The following is a 16,200-nucleotide window of genomic DNA, read 5'->3' on the forward strand; positions in this document are numbered from 1 at the left end:
AAAGAGTGTTGACCATAGCAAGCTTACAGAGTATCGTGTTGACAGCTCTCCTGTTGTCAGAAATAGTCAAGGGCAGAGACACTCAAGCTGAGAGCCAGGAAGCAGTATGCACACTAGGACCAGGGGACAACCAATCCAAAAACTGGCCCTTGAATAGCGTCCTTCTACACCCCCTACATCACAACTCAGAGTGACATAGACTTTGGTTGGCTGTATTAAACTTGGATAATATGATACATTAAAACTGCCCCCACATGCTGGGCGGTGGTGGCGCACGCCTTTCATCCCAGCACTTGGGAGGCAGAGGCAGGCGGATTACTGAGTTCGAGGCCAGCCTGGTCTACAGAGTGAGTTCCAGGACAGCCAGAACTACACAGAGAAACCCTGTCTCGAAAAACCAAAAAAAAAAAAAAAAAAAAAAAAAAAACAAAAACAAAAACAAAAACAAAATAAAAAACAAAAAAAACTGCCCCCACAAACAGAAGTTTATCATAGGCAGAATTTTTTTTAGCACAGAAGGGAAGGTGGAGGGTCATTATAGAGGAGACACAGGAGCTTCCATGGGTGCTGACCTGTCTTTTCTTTCTTTAGCTTCCAAGGCTGTCTTCTACCTCGAGGTGAAGTGTAAGACAAAAGTTGAAATGGGCTTTCTGACTACTTGTTACTAATAGCAATTGCCTGTCTCACACAGGGCTCCCCCACTGGTTTGGTCACCCCATGTGGTACCAGGCATCTTAGCTGGCTCAGTGCTCATCTTCACTGTCATCACTCCCTGCTAAACTTGCTCTCCTGATGGCACACCCTGCATCCTGTTTGAAATATACCTCGGTTATTCCCAGAGTCTGTGGTCCTCTCTCCACAGTTCTATAGGCTTGTTCAGTGTTGATGAAACTCTCCCTCACATAGCTCACGAACTCCGTCAGCATTTGTCAAATGCACAGGGTGTGTCCATCAGTGAATAAAACAAGCAAAATCTCTCCATGGAGGGACAATGTTTTGATTCAATGGAAACTACTGCACGATGTCATGTGTGCCTCATTCTGACTGGGAATTTTTAAATTGGCTCTGATCAAATCATGAGCTATAAAGGAAGTTTGGAGCACACATAAGAGCTGAAGACTAGACAAAGTATTATGAGAGAACTTTAAAGATGCTTGAAACATAGCAGGAATTAATATTTTTGATGTATATAAAACTAGACAGGTCTTGAATGAACAAAAAAGATTAGTAAGGCATAGGATACATACAGCAAATTTACTGCACTGAAATACAAGCCGAAAAACAAACGTTTTAAAATGTTTTTATCTTCAGTAATTTTATGCACACATCGAATGTACTTTAATGATACTGACTTCCGTTCCTCCCCATTGTTCCCGCTCACTCTCTCTGGAATGTTCCATCTTCCCAACCCTTCTAAATTCCCCCTTTCTCGTGCCCCTTAAAAAAATAAAAAAAAATAAAAAATAAATAAATAAAACACTAATAGTGGATTAAGTAGCGTTACCTGCATGCACACGATTTAGAGTTACTTATTGGATAATGTAAAGTGGCCACACCCCTCAGGAAAAATGGCTTCTCCTCTCCCAGTAGCCACTCACTACCCATAGGCCTTCAGCTGGGAGTGGAGCCACATATGCCCCTCCCCCATGGGCTCTGGGATGTTGGCAGGCTCCATCTTGTGCAGCTAGATAGTATCAACTCAGAGGGTTTGTGAGTGCATCGGCAGTACCATGTCCAGAAGAAAGCATTACACAGCATTCCCCCCATCATCTGACTCTTACATTTGTACCATCCCCTCATCCACAGGTTCCATGAGCCTTTGGGGATGCAGGGATATAATTTTCCCACCAGGTACCAGGTTTGAATACTCGACAGTCATTCATCCTCAACACTTTTGAGAAATTTCCGATCTTGGCATTAACTTCTGACCGTGGGAGAAAAGGACATTTGTCAGACTGAGACTGATAGCAGGACTGAACTATGGGTATACACACAGATACTCAGAAGGAAGTCTGATTGCACTTAGCAAGGCAAACAGTATTTTCCTGGGGCCCATAACCTTCTGAATCTTGGGGTTTTGACCAGGTTTACAGTACTAGCTATGAAGTGAGCCTCAAATTGAATCAAAAAATGGTAGTTACTACCATAACACACATGTCACTGTTATACCACTAGGTTCAACCTGACTGGCAGATCACTATTGTAGCACACAGGGTCCACAGCAGGGTGAGACACTGGTGACTTCTCTACCCCGGCAGCATGCACAGCACCTTCTGGCATGGTGAAAACTACCCACCAGGAACAAAACACCCACGTTGGCTCCAAATTCATTTTTCTTTTTTTTTTAATATCTAAAGTTTATATTTTATTTTTTTTTAATTTTTTATTGGATGTTTTATTTACATTTCATATGTTGTCCCCTTACCCCATCCCCCACCCACCCAGGAACCCCCTATCCCCTCACCCCTCCTCCTTCTTCTCTGTGGATGTAACACCTACCTCCCCCCCAACTCCCACTTCCCCACTCTCAAAATTCCCACCCCCTGGGGCGTCCAGCCTTCATGAGGTCAAGGATCTCTTCTTCCACCTATGCCCAGCAGGGCCCTCCACTCTTACATATTCAGCTGAAGCCCTGGATCCCTCCCTAAGTGCTCCCAGGCTGGTGGTTTAGACCCTGGGAGCTGTGGTTGGTTGGTATTGTTGCTCTTCTCATGGTGCCGCAAACCCTTTCAGCTCCTTCAGTCTTCACTCTAACTCCTCCATTGAGAACCCCATGATCAGTTCAATGGCTAGTTGTGAGCATCTGCCTCTGAATATGTCAGACTCTTGAAGACCTCTGAGGAGACATCCATATCAGGCTCTTATCAGCATGCACTTCCTGACTTCCACATCAGCATCTACCTTTGGTGACTGCACATGGGATGGATACTCAGGTGGAATGGTCTTCAGACGGCCCCTCCTTCAGTTTCTGTCCCTCCAAATTCATTTTTCTATGTATCACAATACGAGGCTTCTTCGGCACAGAGTCTTACCATCTAGTGCTGATGGACAACCGAGAACAGTGGCAATATCTATATTGTTTGGGGGTTCCAGAAGCCAACAAATGGGAGTGTTCTATGCCAATGATTTCATTCACCAACCAATGGCTCATGGAAACACTGTCATCTACCCATCCAGGGTACCTTCACTCAAACTCTCTTTTTTCTTTTAAATTGTATCATTTTTAACTTATATGGTACTAGTTTCTATATGACTTGTTCACAAAGCCCTAATTTTTGTTGACCCTCCCCAACCCCCATCCTCACCCTCCCCAGGTCTTCACCCCAACCTGTTAAAGCCTTTCTGTTCCTCGTGTCCACCAATCTTTCCAATCACATGTGTTTTATTATTCCCTTCAAGGCCATTTTAACACACACACACCCCAAATTGATCTTTTCTTGACTCCTGGCATCTTCCTGACAATCACTCCAACTGAAACACATGAATCTGAAATTTTAAACTGGCTCCTATGTGAGAGAAAATATGTGGTGCTTGAGTTATTCCACTAAATATAATACATTCTAACTCCATCCACTTTCCTGAAATGCTGATACTTTTATTTTTCTTTAGCACTGAACAGAAGCCCTTGTGTGTACATACCATGTTTTCATTATCCATCCATCGGTTGATGGATCCCTAGACTGGTTTCCTAGCTCTCTAGCTATTGTAAATAAATAAAACAGCAATGAACACGGATGTACAGGTTTCTCTCTTGTGGGACTTGAAGTCCTTTAGGTCTACGCCCAGGACTAAAATACCTAGGTCAGTCCTGGGCTCTGTTGTTAGGGGTTTTCCAAGAACTCTACATTGATTTCTAGAACAAACTGCCACCTGTTAGCATTGTGTAATGAGTTTCAACACTTGGGTTTTAGATACATGCAAACTTCTATGAACTGTATCATTTGCTCAGTTGTTTATTTGGAATGGCCTTGCCTTGTAGCTCAGTTTTGAATGGAACTCACAATCCTGTGGCCTCAGTCTCCCCAGGGCTGGGATTATGGCTAAGTGTTACAGTGTCCGGTACCTTTTCGACGTCTTTGCCCTCTTTTTTTTTTTTTTTTAAGTTCTTGATTATTTTGGTTTATAGATAAGGATATTAGTCCTTATTGGTCTCTTTTTGTAAAGGGTGGGACACTGAAACAGGTTCACATGTGGTCCAGGCTGGCTTCAAACTCTATTTAGTTCCTTCTGTCTCTACCTCCAAAGTGCTGGGATTACAAGCATGCACCATGACCCCTGGGTTCCTCATAAGTCTTAAAACTGTGTGTGTGTGTGTGTGTGTGTGTGTGTGTCTGTGTGTGTGTGTCTGTGTGTGTGTGTCTGTGTGTCTGTATGCTTACTGGAAACTAAACCCACAGCATCAGCATCACAGGTGAAGACTCCAGTAATGAGCTACATCCCCAGATAAATTCATATTCATTCTCTCTCTCTCTCTCTCTCTCTCTCTCTCTCTCTCTCTCTCTCTCTTTCTCTCTCCCCACACACACACATCTTTCTCTTCACCTTCTTGGACTTAGCAGAAAAAGATGTAAAGACAGGTAAAGACAAAACTCCTAACTAATCCCTGAATTACAGGGTGTGCCAATTAAGTGTTGTGCTTTTTCCCAGAACTTAAGGCCCCGGTCTCTAGCTTGCCTTTGAACAGAGGCTGGCTCAGAGTTGAAACTATGGCTGAGGACTGACTCATTGAAACCATGGATTAGGAACTGTTGAAGTCTCAAATCAGGTGGAAAACCAATGATATCAGTGATGCCAAAAGCAGAGCCAAACTCCCAGAGAAAATCTGACACCACCTGTCCTTATTTAATGATTAAAATGAAGCAGGTTTATCTTTTCAAGTTGAGCATTGTGAGAACCAATTTTCCTTAAGCCTGTTCTTGTTCATTTAGTATTTTCAGCTCAATGCTAGATGCCGTGGTGGAGGAACCTACTGATGCAGAGAAACCCAGACTCTAACCTTGACTGGGTAATTCTCTGAGTTGATGAGCTCAGTTTCTTCACTTATAAACTAGAAATAATTTTACCCCTTAAAAAGGTGTCAAAATTAAATCAGGGACCGGAGAGACAGATTAGTGGTTAAGAGCACTGATTGCTCTTCCAGGGGATTCACATTCCATTCCCATCATACATGTAGTGGCCTATAACCGTCTGTAACTCCAGTCTCAAGGATCTGATCCCCTGTTCTAGCCTCTAAAGGGTCAGCCATGAACATAGTACACCGTTGTACATGCTGACCGAACACTCATACACATAAAATAAAATTAAAAGGCACTGTGTGTATCACCTTAAACACCACTTAACTACTCTGATAAATCACTGTACATGTTATATGAATCATAACAAGGTAACCCCTACGTCTGCTTAAGTAATAAGTTTGAAGCTCTAACAGCTAAATCCCATCATCAAAGGCATCAGGGAGCCAACCTCCACCAGTTGTCATTTCTTTTGGGGATGAGTTATACTTCTTCATATCTTCATATACCTCCTAAGCTTGGATTTTCAACCTGTAAAAACTCTAGAGATTCTGTTATGTTCTATTGGAGAATATTGTGTCCTCTCTTTTTGTTTTCAAAGCAGTTAAAATAGCTAACCCAGAACCCTTAGCACTGAAACTCAGCCTCAGTGCTTTTAGCTGTAAGTTTTTCGGTTCATTAGTACCTAAACAGTCAGTTAGAAATGTGGGCAAAATTTATACATAGGATTTGGTCATGTCTCATTTTCTCTCACTCTTTCTTTTTAGAGTTTCAACCTCCACTGTAATCAGGGACTGTAATCAATTACAATGCATTCTGTTGCCTGGATCTAAAAATCTGAGAAAAAAAACAAAGTTTCCATCTGGGTTTCTGCCATCCCAGGAGGTCCCACTTGTGGCCTGCCCTTAGGGCAAAACCAACAAAAAGCAAAAATGGGGAAATCTCTTCAACCAAGTCTTCCACTATCTGCCTTTTCTGTTTACTAGAAAATTTAGCCAACATAGTGTGTAGTTATCGTTCATTTGATTCAATAGGAATGTGTTCAACCACTGCCAGCTATGGAAGTACCCTTAGAGTATTTGCAACATCTGCATTCTCATTTTTAAAATTATGCTCAAGAGACAAACATCAGGTGATCTCACATACATGGGGAGACTTAGAAAGCTGACCTTAAAGGAGGAAAAAAATCAGGATGACAGAGGCAGGGAAAGAAGAGGTATTTGTCAACAGATCAGAATATCAGTTAAGCAGGAAAAATAGACAGATCTATTGTACAGCACGAAGGCCTGGTTAATAAGGAGGATATCATATTCTAGGTTACTACTAAGAGATTCTGAGTATTCTCACACAAAATCCTATGTGACACAATACATATTCTAATTACCCCGATTTTGCCATTCTACAATATATAACATATCAAAATATTGTGTTGTACACTTAAATATATCCAGTTGTTGTCAGCTTTTAAAAGGTCCTAAGTGAGGAGAGATAGTAGAATGCATGTGACATTGACGAAGAAGAGGACCACGGGAGTGGGTGGGGCATAAGGGATGGAGAACAACAACAGAGAGGCAGCCAAAACAAAGTGTATATAAAAGTACTATAATACAACCTTTATGATGTATGATAATTATACTAATTTTGAGTCTTAACGTTAAAAATGTGGCAAATATCATTTTAAAAACACAAGACATGGGACTGGAGATAATGGCTCAGCAGTTAAGAGCACTGACTACTCTTCCATAGGTCCTGAGTTCAATTCCCATGGTGGCTCGTAACCATCTATAGTGTGATCTGATGCTGTCTTCTGGCATGCAGGTATTCATGCAGATAGAACACTCATATACATTCTCACACACACACACACACACATACACACACACACACACATACACACACGACATCAAGAGTCTTGGCACCATGGGTACTTTCCAGTCCTACTTCAAGGAGTGGGTTTGCTACAGTAGAGTCTTAGCTCCCGGGAAAGGTGTTGGCCAGAGTGACAAAGATGAACGGGACAAGTGGTGATACATGTATATATACATACAAGCACATATATATGCATATATATATTTAAAATGAGGACGTGAATTTGAAAAAAAGCAGCGCACTGGAGCATATGGGTGTGTTTGAATGGAGGAAAGGAAATAGGAAATGACATAATTACATTATAATCTGAAAATAAGAGAAAAATGGAGGTGGGGGAGACCTGAGAGCTGAAGAGGTCAAAAAATCAAAGCAGAAACAGGGCCTGCCAAAGCAGGTGGAGAGTCCCCTCCAGCTGATGGAGAATCATGGAAAACCATTTAGGCAGTCCTCAGATAAAAGGTGTCAAGGTTTAACAGCCAGCTCAAAAGAAGAAGGAAACAAATGAAGAACAAGGGGACTCAGCAGCATTCTGAACTCACAGAACCAAATAAGGACACAGCCTCCTTCCTTTTGACGATAAAGGAGAAATGTACACACTTTGGACTTGGTTTCTTTGACAAAAATGAGGTCTTTTTTTTTTAATAATAATTTCCTGCGTCTTCCCCAGTATGCTACATATTCCTTACAGGAAGCTGATAAAAATGCAGAAACAATTTCACTAAATAAGACCTATCTCTCTGCACCGAAGGCTTTCTTGCTAACAGTTTGTCGTCTGCCACATAGGGACATGCATATAGGTAGATTATACTTTTAAACAAAAGTGGGGTTGTAAAGGAAATAAATAAAAATCCGTTCTTCTTCCAGGCTGGTTCCATTCTGTGCATCCGTCAAAGCTGTCTCCACATGCAGCCCACCCCGTGCCTGCTGTTTTCCCGGTGAGGAGTGCTCCAGGGGCCTGTTGTTTTCTGGGTGGGGAGCACTCCTGGTGGCCTAGAGTAAACAACCAGACAGAGCAGGAGCTTGATTTTTTATCCCTTCTCTGGTTTTCCCTTTCACACTGTTTCAGCTAACACTCCCCAAACCCTTCTCTAATCCTTGTCACAACTATGAAATTTAAGATATAAACCTTCTCCTTCCCTGTCTGCAGTCTTTTGTTCTCTGGGCTCACTCACCACCTGGCTACCTGGGGTGTGGAGGGTAGTGGACCCTGGCTGAGCAGCTCATGATTGGCTAATGAACCAAAGAACACAAAGGTGATACAGGTCAAATATCTCTCTTATCAGCTATCTTTTGCTTGTTCTTGTTTGATTCTGGGGAGTTTTGATTAGGGTTTATAGCAATGGGGTATGAGTTTAAGAATCATAGGTGTTTAGGGACAATTTTCTGATGCTTCATTAAAAAAAAAAAAAACCAAACCTCAGACAGCAGACAGACAGGAATAGTTCTACACAGGCATAGAACTTAGGACACAGAGGCCAGTTCCAGACAAAACTCCCATTAATGTAGACCCCAAAGTAAGTCTCCTCTGCCTTAGGTTACTTAAGGTTTTCATTGGGAAATGTTTTGATATTTGATAGAGCTGGCAGTTGCATAACACTGTGAATGCATAAAACGGCACTGAACTTTTCTCTACAAATGTTTAGTTATATGTTATTTCATCTCAATTTAAAACAAAAAGAGAGAGGCTGAGGAATCGGCCCAGTAGGTAAAGTACATGTTGTACAAGCATGGGGAATCCCTGCACCTACATCAAAAGCCAGGCCTGGTGGCACACACTAGAATCTGTGTTACTCTATTCATCTCTCAGTGCTGGGGGTAGCGAGCCATGGGTTTGGGAGGATCCCAGAGCCTCATTAGCCACACTGCCTAGCCAAATCGGTGAGCTCTGGTTCACCTAGAACCCATGTCCTAAAAAAACATGGAGAACAACTGAAAAATACATTGACCACTGTCCTCTGTATGTGTACACATACACACACACAAACACACACACAAAGAAGAAGGAGAAGGAGAAGGGGAAGGGGAAGGGGAAGGGGGAGGGGGAAGAGGTGGAAGAGGTGGAGGAGGTAGAGGAGGAGGAGGAGGAGGAGGAGGAGGAGGAGGAGGAGGAGGAGAAGAAGAAGGAGGAGAGGAAGAAGAAGAAGACTATACAAAGGAAAGGTCCACTTTGTACCAGATTATAGGTTTCAGGTACATTTGGGGAAAGCCATTGTTGTCCTGAGAGTTTGGGAATCACAGGAAGAGAAGACAGGAAGTTAACAGATGAGGTTAGAAGTGCATGGGGGGAGGGGAGCAGCTGTCAATGTCCCTTCTCTTTCATTATCTCCTGAATCTGAGACCTGGCTTGTGTATTTCCACCTGCACTTCCTGTCTCCATTGCCCTGGAGAACTCAATCTACAAGAATCGTTTCACACAGAGCACTTCTGGGAAAGCTTCCCCACTCCTTAGTCCTAAGTGGTAAATTATTACAAGTAATAAGAAAGAATAACAGGATGATCAAAGACTCGGTTTTTTTTTTTAATCTGGGTTTGCTCTGCTTCTAGACCTGAGAGATCCCTACCAGTGCCTTGGCCTGGTTTGCCAGGATTTCCAAAGCTAACCCCCTCATTTCCTGCCTCGAATCTGATCCAGATCAGCTCCTTCAAATAAGTAAAGGACACCCCCATATACCACTCACACAGCCAGCATGTAACCAAGTAACAATTAGTTGCTCCTTCTATGGCTTCCTCCAGCCAGCCTCCATCCCTACCACCCTGGACCTTCCATTATCATGTAAATGCCTGCAGCAGACATGCCCCCACTGCTCAGATGCCACTGTCTTTTTAGAATTCATTTATTTTTTATTTCGTGTGTGTTAGCGTTCTGCCTGCATGTATGTGTGAGGGTGTCAGAACTCCTGGAACTGGAGTTGCAGACTGTTGTGAGCTGCCCTGTGGGTACTGGGAATTGAACCTGGGTCCTCCGAAAGAGCGGCAGGGTGTTATTTGTTTATTGAAGAACAGAAATGAAACCGATCCACACAAACAAGGGTGTACAAGTACCAAATGTTCACCTTTACATGATATGGCTTCATGAGCCTGCAAACATAGCCATAATAGACACAAAAGTATCCCCTTAGTGATAAGCAGTCACTTACTTGAGCACACATTCATTCACACAAATGTAAATATGGAGTTAAGCACCACACTGAACACGACATACACATGGTAGACACGCCACAGTGGAGCATATCCTAAAGCGTGTGTGTACGTGTGTACTTAAGTTTACATGCAGAATCTGATGAGCATAGACACACTCGCACACACATATACACACAGGGAGGAGTTAAGGAATGGAGGGAGAGGAGGAGGGGAGAAGGGACAGAGAGAGAGAGAGAGAGAGAGAGAGAGAGAGAGAGAGATGTGATGATGTAGGCAAACTATATATTCACTGACTTATGCCTCCAGACAAGTCTAACTAAGACTTGTACAAACACAAATCAATCAATCAGCTTGGGCGTTTTGTACTGGTTTGAATGAGAAACGTCCTCCATAGTCTCAGGCAGTTGAACATTTAGCCTCCCCTTGGTGGCACCGTTTGTGGAGGTTTATGTGGAGGTAGTGTGTCACTGAGACTTGGATTTGAGATTAAAAGACCACACACCACTCCCAGTTTGTTCTCTCTGCTTTGTGTTTGGGATTCAAGAGGTGAGCTCTTAGCTTCCTGCTGCTGCCCCCCACCACGCCCGCCGCTAGTACCATTCTTCCCTATTGCGACGAGGAACTATCCTTCCGCAGGAACAGTAAGCCCAGGTAAACTCTTCCATCTGTTGTTTTCATTATGGCGTTTTAGCACGGTTAAAGAAAGATAAATAATACAGAAAAGTTGCATCATGAACTCCAACAGAGACCCACATGCGTACCCAGAATGACACACAGAAGATTCTGCAGACAAAGCTATGTGAGGCAGAGGCACCTGCCATAACCTACTAATCAAAATGATAACAACAGGAAGATAGTCAGTCACAAGCATGGAGGATTCAGGGACAACAGTGGCTCGCTGGGAAGGAGAAAGCAAACATGACTGGATAGTCTACAGTGAGGGAGGTAGACAGCAGACAAGGTCCTGTGCAGGCTTTAGCTCCATCCAGAGCCATCTGAACATCTAACGCTGATCCATGCTTGCTCAGGAATTGCCCAATAGAGCACCAAGCCTCCAGGATAAACTTCCTATTAACAGCTCCGGGGTGTGTGGTCGGGGGAGGAGCACTGATGCTTGGCTTTGGTAAATCGTTGGGGAGGGAGGCTTCTCAGACACCATCTTCTCTAGGATGGTCCTGGAGGCATTCAAAATGAGACCTGCCTTGCTTCCCCACCATAACTAAATGTCAGGACCTTATTACCAAAGACATCACCAGTTTTGGCAGCAGGACATAGCAAGATCAATCTTGAACTGAACAGGAAATTGTCTCCTTACTGATCCTGGGAGTATGAGTGGTCTTACCCAGTGCTCATCTATGACATTCTATGTTACAATAAAAACCAGAGGTTCCCAAAGGCAGATTGAAGTTTGGAGGAGCATCAGTCCACATTCTTTCTTCTTATCGAGCAATAAGATGTGGTAGTAACAAGTGAATAAAACAGCCATTTATTGACTTTACACATTAACTCAACCATTACTACCAAGAGGAAGATGCACTCAGTCCTTGGGCCCATAAAGTTCAGTTTGTCAATGAAGCTGGCTCTTCAAGGACACACAGCAGAGAAGATCTCAGGGAGACTGATTCGATTGCCCAGGGGTTGGTGTCTGTCCAGGTAAGGGTTCCATTATATGCTGCAACCCTGCTCTTAATCACAAAACCAGAAAGGGAGACTGGAGTCATCAAAGGGAGATTTTCCAAGGCCACCACTCACTCACTCTGGAAGGCCTGCCTGAGATGTTTGCTGCTGCTCTCACATGTGCCTACCAGGTGACTGCAGGGACTGATCCTTCATTTGTGTGCCTGTGTCTCTCCCACGTGACCTCAGTTTCTGCTCTGACATTCATGTGCCTGAAAAAAAAAAAAACAAGAAGGACAAATAAACTTGATCTCGCTGTAGCTCTCCAAGCTCGGTTCCCATTCCTGGCCCCTGTGCAGACCATGAGAACCTGCCTGACCACTCAGGGTCCTTCTGGGTGCCCCCTTCACCAAGAAAGAGAGTCTCTAGATTACTCCCTTCCTCCTATTCAGGTGGGAACAAGGGGAGAGGAGAGGTTTGTGCCCAGGGATAATGCAGGTGCAGGCTGGCACTAAAGAGAGATTGATACCTGCCAAGCCTAGACTAATCCCATTCCCCCCACCTCTTCCTCCTCCAAAATCAACAAACAACCTTTCTCTCTGCTTTCTTCTCTGCCATGTGTTTCCTCCCTAACCCATCTCAGAGTCCAACAGCCTAAAACAAGATGAGCAAAATGCCAGCCATGAGCTGCGACCTCACCCATCTACACCTGTCTAAAGCATGGGGCCCCACCATGGGATGGGTCCATCCATCAAAGCTTGCCAATGTCCACCTGAGGCCCCTCCCAGAGTCTCAAGGAGGCCAGTCTCAGCAAGCACCTCGTGGTATTGTCAGAACCTGCTAGAACCAAATCCAGACCCCATGTGCTGCCACACTTACGCCTTCATTCAGGCTATTCCAGTGACCACCTGCCTCCCCTCGAAAGGTTCCTCTTTCGAGAAGGAGCAGCATGGAAAAGAAAGAAGTTAGCATGGAGCTTGACACCAAAAGGATGTTAGTAGACTCGCTTCTTTTTCACCTTAGCACTTGCCTGGGGGCTATCTCAATGCTAGCCCCATCCTCCTCCGTTCATGGAGTCCATCCTGCTGCTGAGCTTAGTCCCAGGTGTCTCCCAGGATGATCTGAGCTAGGTAATGGTGAGGAGAGAGAATCAATCCCAACTCCTTCATGACCTCGGTCATCTCAATGAGGCTGGTGATGTGCCAACTCCATAATGACTAAGATTCCACAGATGAGCTACACATAGTCTTCCTGAGCTACAGGTTCATCCAAACTGTCTGGATTATTAACGAAGAATTTCAATGTGGGAGAACAGTAGGGTTACTCACTCTTCCCTTCTCCACGGCCACCCTTAGCATCCCAGGGTCTTCTGTTTCCCGGGCTGGATGCTCATCTAAATCTCCACCTCAGCCTACTGATAGCATCCAGGCATCAACACACTTAACACACACACCCAAATATGACCTTTACTCCCCCAGTCCTCTCTTCCCACTGGTGGGAAAGAAGTCTACACAGGGAAAGCTAAAAGGTGGGCAAGGGTAGACATTAATGCCTCTGGCTTTTGGGTTTTCCATGTATGTGCCCCCGACGCCACCCCTGTGTTTTGTTCTCAGTGCATTCACAAAAGAGCATTTGTAAACAACAGCAGCAATGAGCCAGTGACCCTGGTAGCCTTTCCTACGGATCCAGATAGGAATCCAGTGGGGCTTTTGTAAATTAGAACTTTTCTACTATATTGGAGTTGTTATTGTCATTTCTCAAGGCTTAGACAGACCCTCAGATGTTGTCTCTGGTACTGTGCCAAGTTCCAGTGAAATATGGCTCTGGCCTTCCCTGCCTTTCTCAGATCCTGTGTTCCAGCGATCCATCCTAGACTCAGAGACTTCCCCGGGGTTCTGAGTGTTAAGAGATAGCACAGGACCAAAACCAAAACACCCACACCTCGGCACAGGGGCTAACTCCAAGATCCTTGTGCAGTTTAGCTGTGTCGCTCCCAGGCACTCTCCATCCACAGCCATTCTTGTCTCAAGATCCACAACCCATAGCCCTGGAGTCTCTACTCCTCAATTCCTTAACTTCAGGACCCTCTTCATAGAAAGACTCCCAGGGGTCAGGTGTGGTAGTGTAGGCCTATAATTCAGCACTCAGGACAGACATAGGTGGATCCCTGTGGTCTACGTATGGAGCTCCGGGCTAGCCAGGACTGCATGGTGAAAGCCTGTCTCAAACAAGAAAGAAAAGTGGTCTTTCAACTTCGTAGCTCTTCGTCCTATCTCAAACAAACAACTTATAGGGTTTTTCTCTCCTAAGACCCTACTGTCCCTAACATCTGTGCCCCTTCTCAGAGGAAGGATATCTAATAAACACGTTATGAAGGATCCAGTTCTGCCTTGTTTTTACTGTCCTCTGTAACACATATCTCTGGAGCACTTCCTCCTTAGATACCACATATTCGGTCTACTCCCTGTTAATCTTTCATGGGGCCCTCCTCCTCCTTGAGTGTTGGCTGTGTCCCAAACTTGGTACACAACAGGGGGTAGTCTGGAGGTGAAATGAGACAGTTGCATAATCAATAGCAAAGGCAAGTCTTCTGTCTCTGGGTATATAAAAGCAAGCTAATTTAGCCATCGCTGTCTGTCTGTCAACCCCACCGCCACTATGCTGGCCTCGGGACTCCTCCTCGTGGCTATAGTAGCCTTCCTCAGTGTCCTGGTCTTGATGTCTGTCTGGAAGCAGAGGAAGCTCTCAGGAAAGATGCCTCCCGGACCCACACCACTGCCCTTCATCGGCAACTACCTTCAGCTGAACACGGAACAGATGTACAGCTCTCTCATGAAGGTGCCACCGGGCATGGAGATGGGTTGAAGGAGGGCACGGAGGGATGCCCAATTTGGGTTGAGGCTTTGTGGTAGGGCATTGACCAGGTGGGAGTGTAATTTTAGGCCAGGGGAATTGTGAATAAATCAGTAACCATTTTCTAGGCCTGTGCGATCTCATCTTGGGGACACCCGGTCTGACAGCCGATAGAACTCTAGAGAAATGAATCCCAGACCGGATATCAAAGTATGAACTGTCCTTCTAACATCTCTCATCTTCCACCTCCATCAGCTCAGCCAACGTTACGGTCCTGTATTCACCATCCACCTGGGACCTCGCCGAATTGTGGTGCTGTGTGGACAGGAGGCAGTCAAGGAGGCTCTGGTGGACCAAGCTGAGGAATTCAGTGGGCGGGGCGAGCAGGCTACCTTCGATTGGCTTTTCAAAGGCTATGGTGAGAGGGACGGGGAGGGGGGGGAGGTAGCAGAGGACATTTGCGGGCATGGGTTTCCCCATCCTTCTCTCTGACTCTTCCACTCCTCCAGGCTATCTTCTCCCTACATCCTTGCCACCCACTGTGTCTGGTCTCAGACTCATCTCTCTGCCAGTGTTTCCTGATTCCCCGACCTCCACCCATGCCTCCTCTTTCTCCCTGAGATTCCTCTGTCAGAATCCTGCGCCTCTAACAAGATCTGAAGCTTCTCCGCACCCACGCCATCATTTTCAGCCTCTGTCTCCCTCTTCTTACTGTCCCGTAACTCGCTCTCTTATCTGTAGCTTCGCGGTGCGGTCTTGTGTTTTGCATTTGTATTTGTATTTCTAACGATCTGTGTGCATCTGTCTCCTTCTTGCCCTCCTATTAGGGGGACAGCGAAGGGTGGGTCAGTGGCCAGCCACGCCCCTCTTCTCTGACTTCTCCCGGCTTCTTACTCACTTTCCCAGGCGTAGCCTTCAGCAGCGGGGAGCGAGCCAAACAGCTAAGGCGCTTCTCCATCGCCACGCTGCGAGACTTCGGTGTGGGCAAGCGTGGCATCGAGGAGCGCATCCAAGAGGAGGCGGGCTTTCTCATCGAGTCATTTCGGAAGACGAACGGTAAGCGGAGCACCGCAAGTTCTCAGAACCTACCAAGGGATAGACACCCTAGGCAAAGCAGCACCATGTCCCAGGATAGAAACTAGGCTAGGCAAGAGCGTGCCGGTCCCCGCTGTGGGATCTAGTGTCCGGGTTTTTGGCTCAGTGCTGCAGCCAGTGCCCTTTTTGAATTCTCTGATTCAAAGTATCTGATGCTAACACCCAGGCAGTGCTTTTTGCCTAGTTCCAATGTCTCCCTCTCCTTTCTCCCCTCCTCCCCCCGCCCCACAGGTGCTCTGATTGACCCCACCTTCTATCTGAGCCGATCAGTCTCCAATGTCATTAGCTCAATCGTCTTCGGGGACCGCTTCGACTATGAGGACAAAGAGTTCTTATCACTTCTTCGAATGATGCTGGGAAGCTTCCAGTTCACAGCTACCTCCACGGGGCAGGTAACCTGTTTTAACTTTGTCCTACCATGCCCCCTGCTTCGGCTGCCAGCTCACTCCCAAACAACTTCCAGCAGGTACCCTCAAACTACCCCTGGCCCTCCAACTCCAACTCCACCTCTCCTCTCTTCCCCCTTCTGTCCCTCCCCTTTCCCTTCCCCTCCCCACCTCTCTCTCTTGCTCTCTTGCTCTCTCTCTCTCTCTCTCTCTCTCTCTCTCTCTCT

The 16,200-nt window shown here is 45.4% G+C and overlaps 1 protein-coding gene and 1 long non-coding RNA gene across 2 annotated transcripts in view; one reads left to right on the forward strand and one right to left on the reverse strand.

The window, feature by feature from the left end:
• Positions 1 to 11,482: 11,482 nt before the first annotated feature.
• Positions 11,483 to 11,913, reverse strand: LOC114632992. The gene is made up of 2 exons (XR_003713160.1): positions 11,828 to 11,913; positions 11,483 to 11,707 (listed from the first exon to the last, which is right to left on the reverse strand). It is a non-coding gene; the product is annotated as an uncharacterized LOC114632992 (long non-coding RNA).
• A 2,337-nt stretch (positions 11,914 to 14,250) lies between these two features.
• The window catches only part of LOC114633015 (cytochrome P450 2A3), a 7,884-nt gene continuing 5,934 nt past the window's right edge, over positions 14,251 to 16,200 (forward strand). The window contains exons 1-4 of the mRNA XM_028781629.1: positions 14,251 to 14,477; positions 14,748 to 14,910; positions 15,399 to 15,548; positions 15,819 to 15,979. Of these exons, the coding sequence (XP_028637462.1) occupies positions 14,298 to 14,477; positions 14,748 to 14,910; positions 15,399 to 15,548; positions 15,819 to 15,979 (654 nt within the window). The 5' untranslated portion in view covers positions 14,251 to 14,297. The remainder of the gene's footprint in view (positions 14,478 to 14,747; positions 14,911 to 15,398; positions 15,549 to 15,818; positions 15,980 to 16,200) is intronic.

The sequence above is a fragment of the Grammomys surdaster genome, unplaced genomic scaffold (assembly GCF_004785775.1).
Source record: "Grammomys surdaster isolate TR1022 unplaced genomic scaffold, NIH_TR_1.0 485, whole genome shotgun sequence".
Classification (NCBI taxonomy): Eukaryota; Metazoa; Chordata; class Mammalia; order Rodentia; family Muridae; genus Grammomys; species Grammomys surdaster.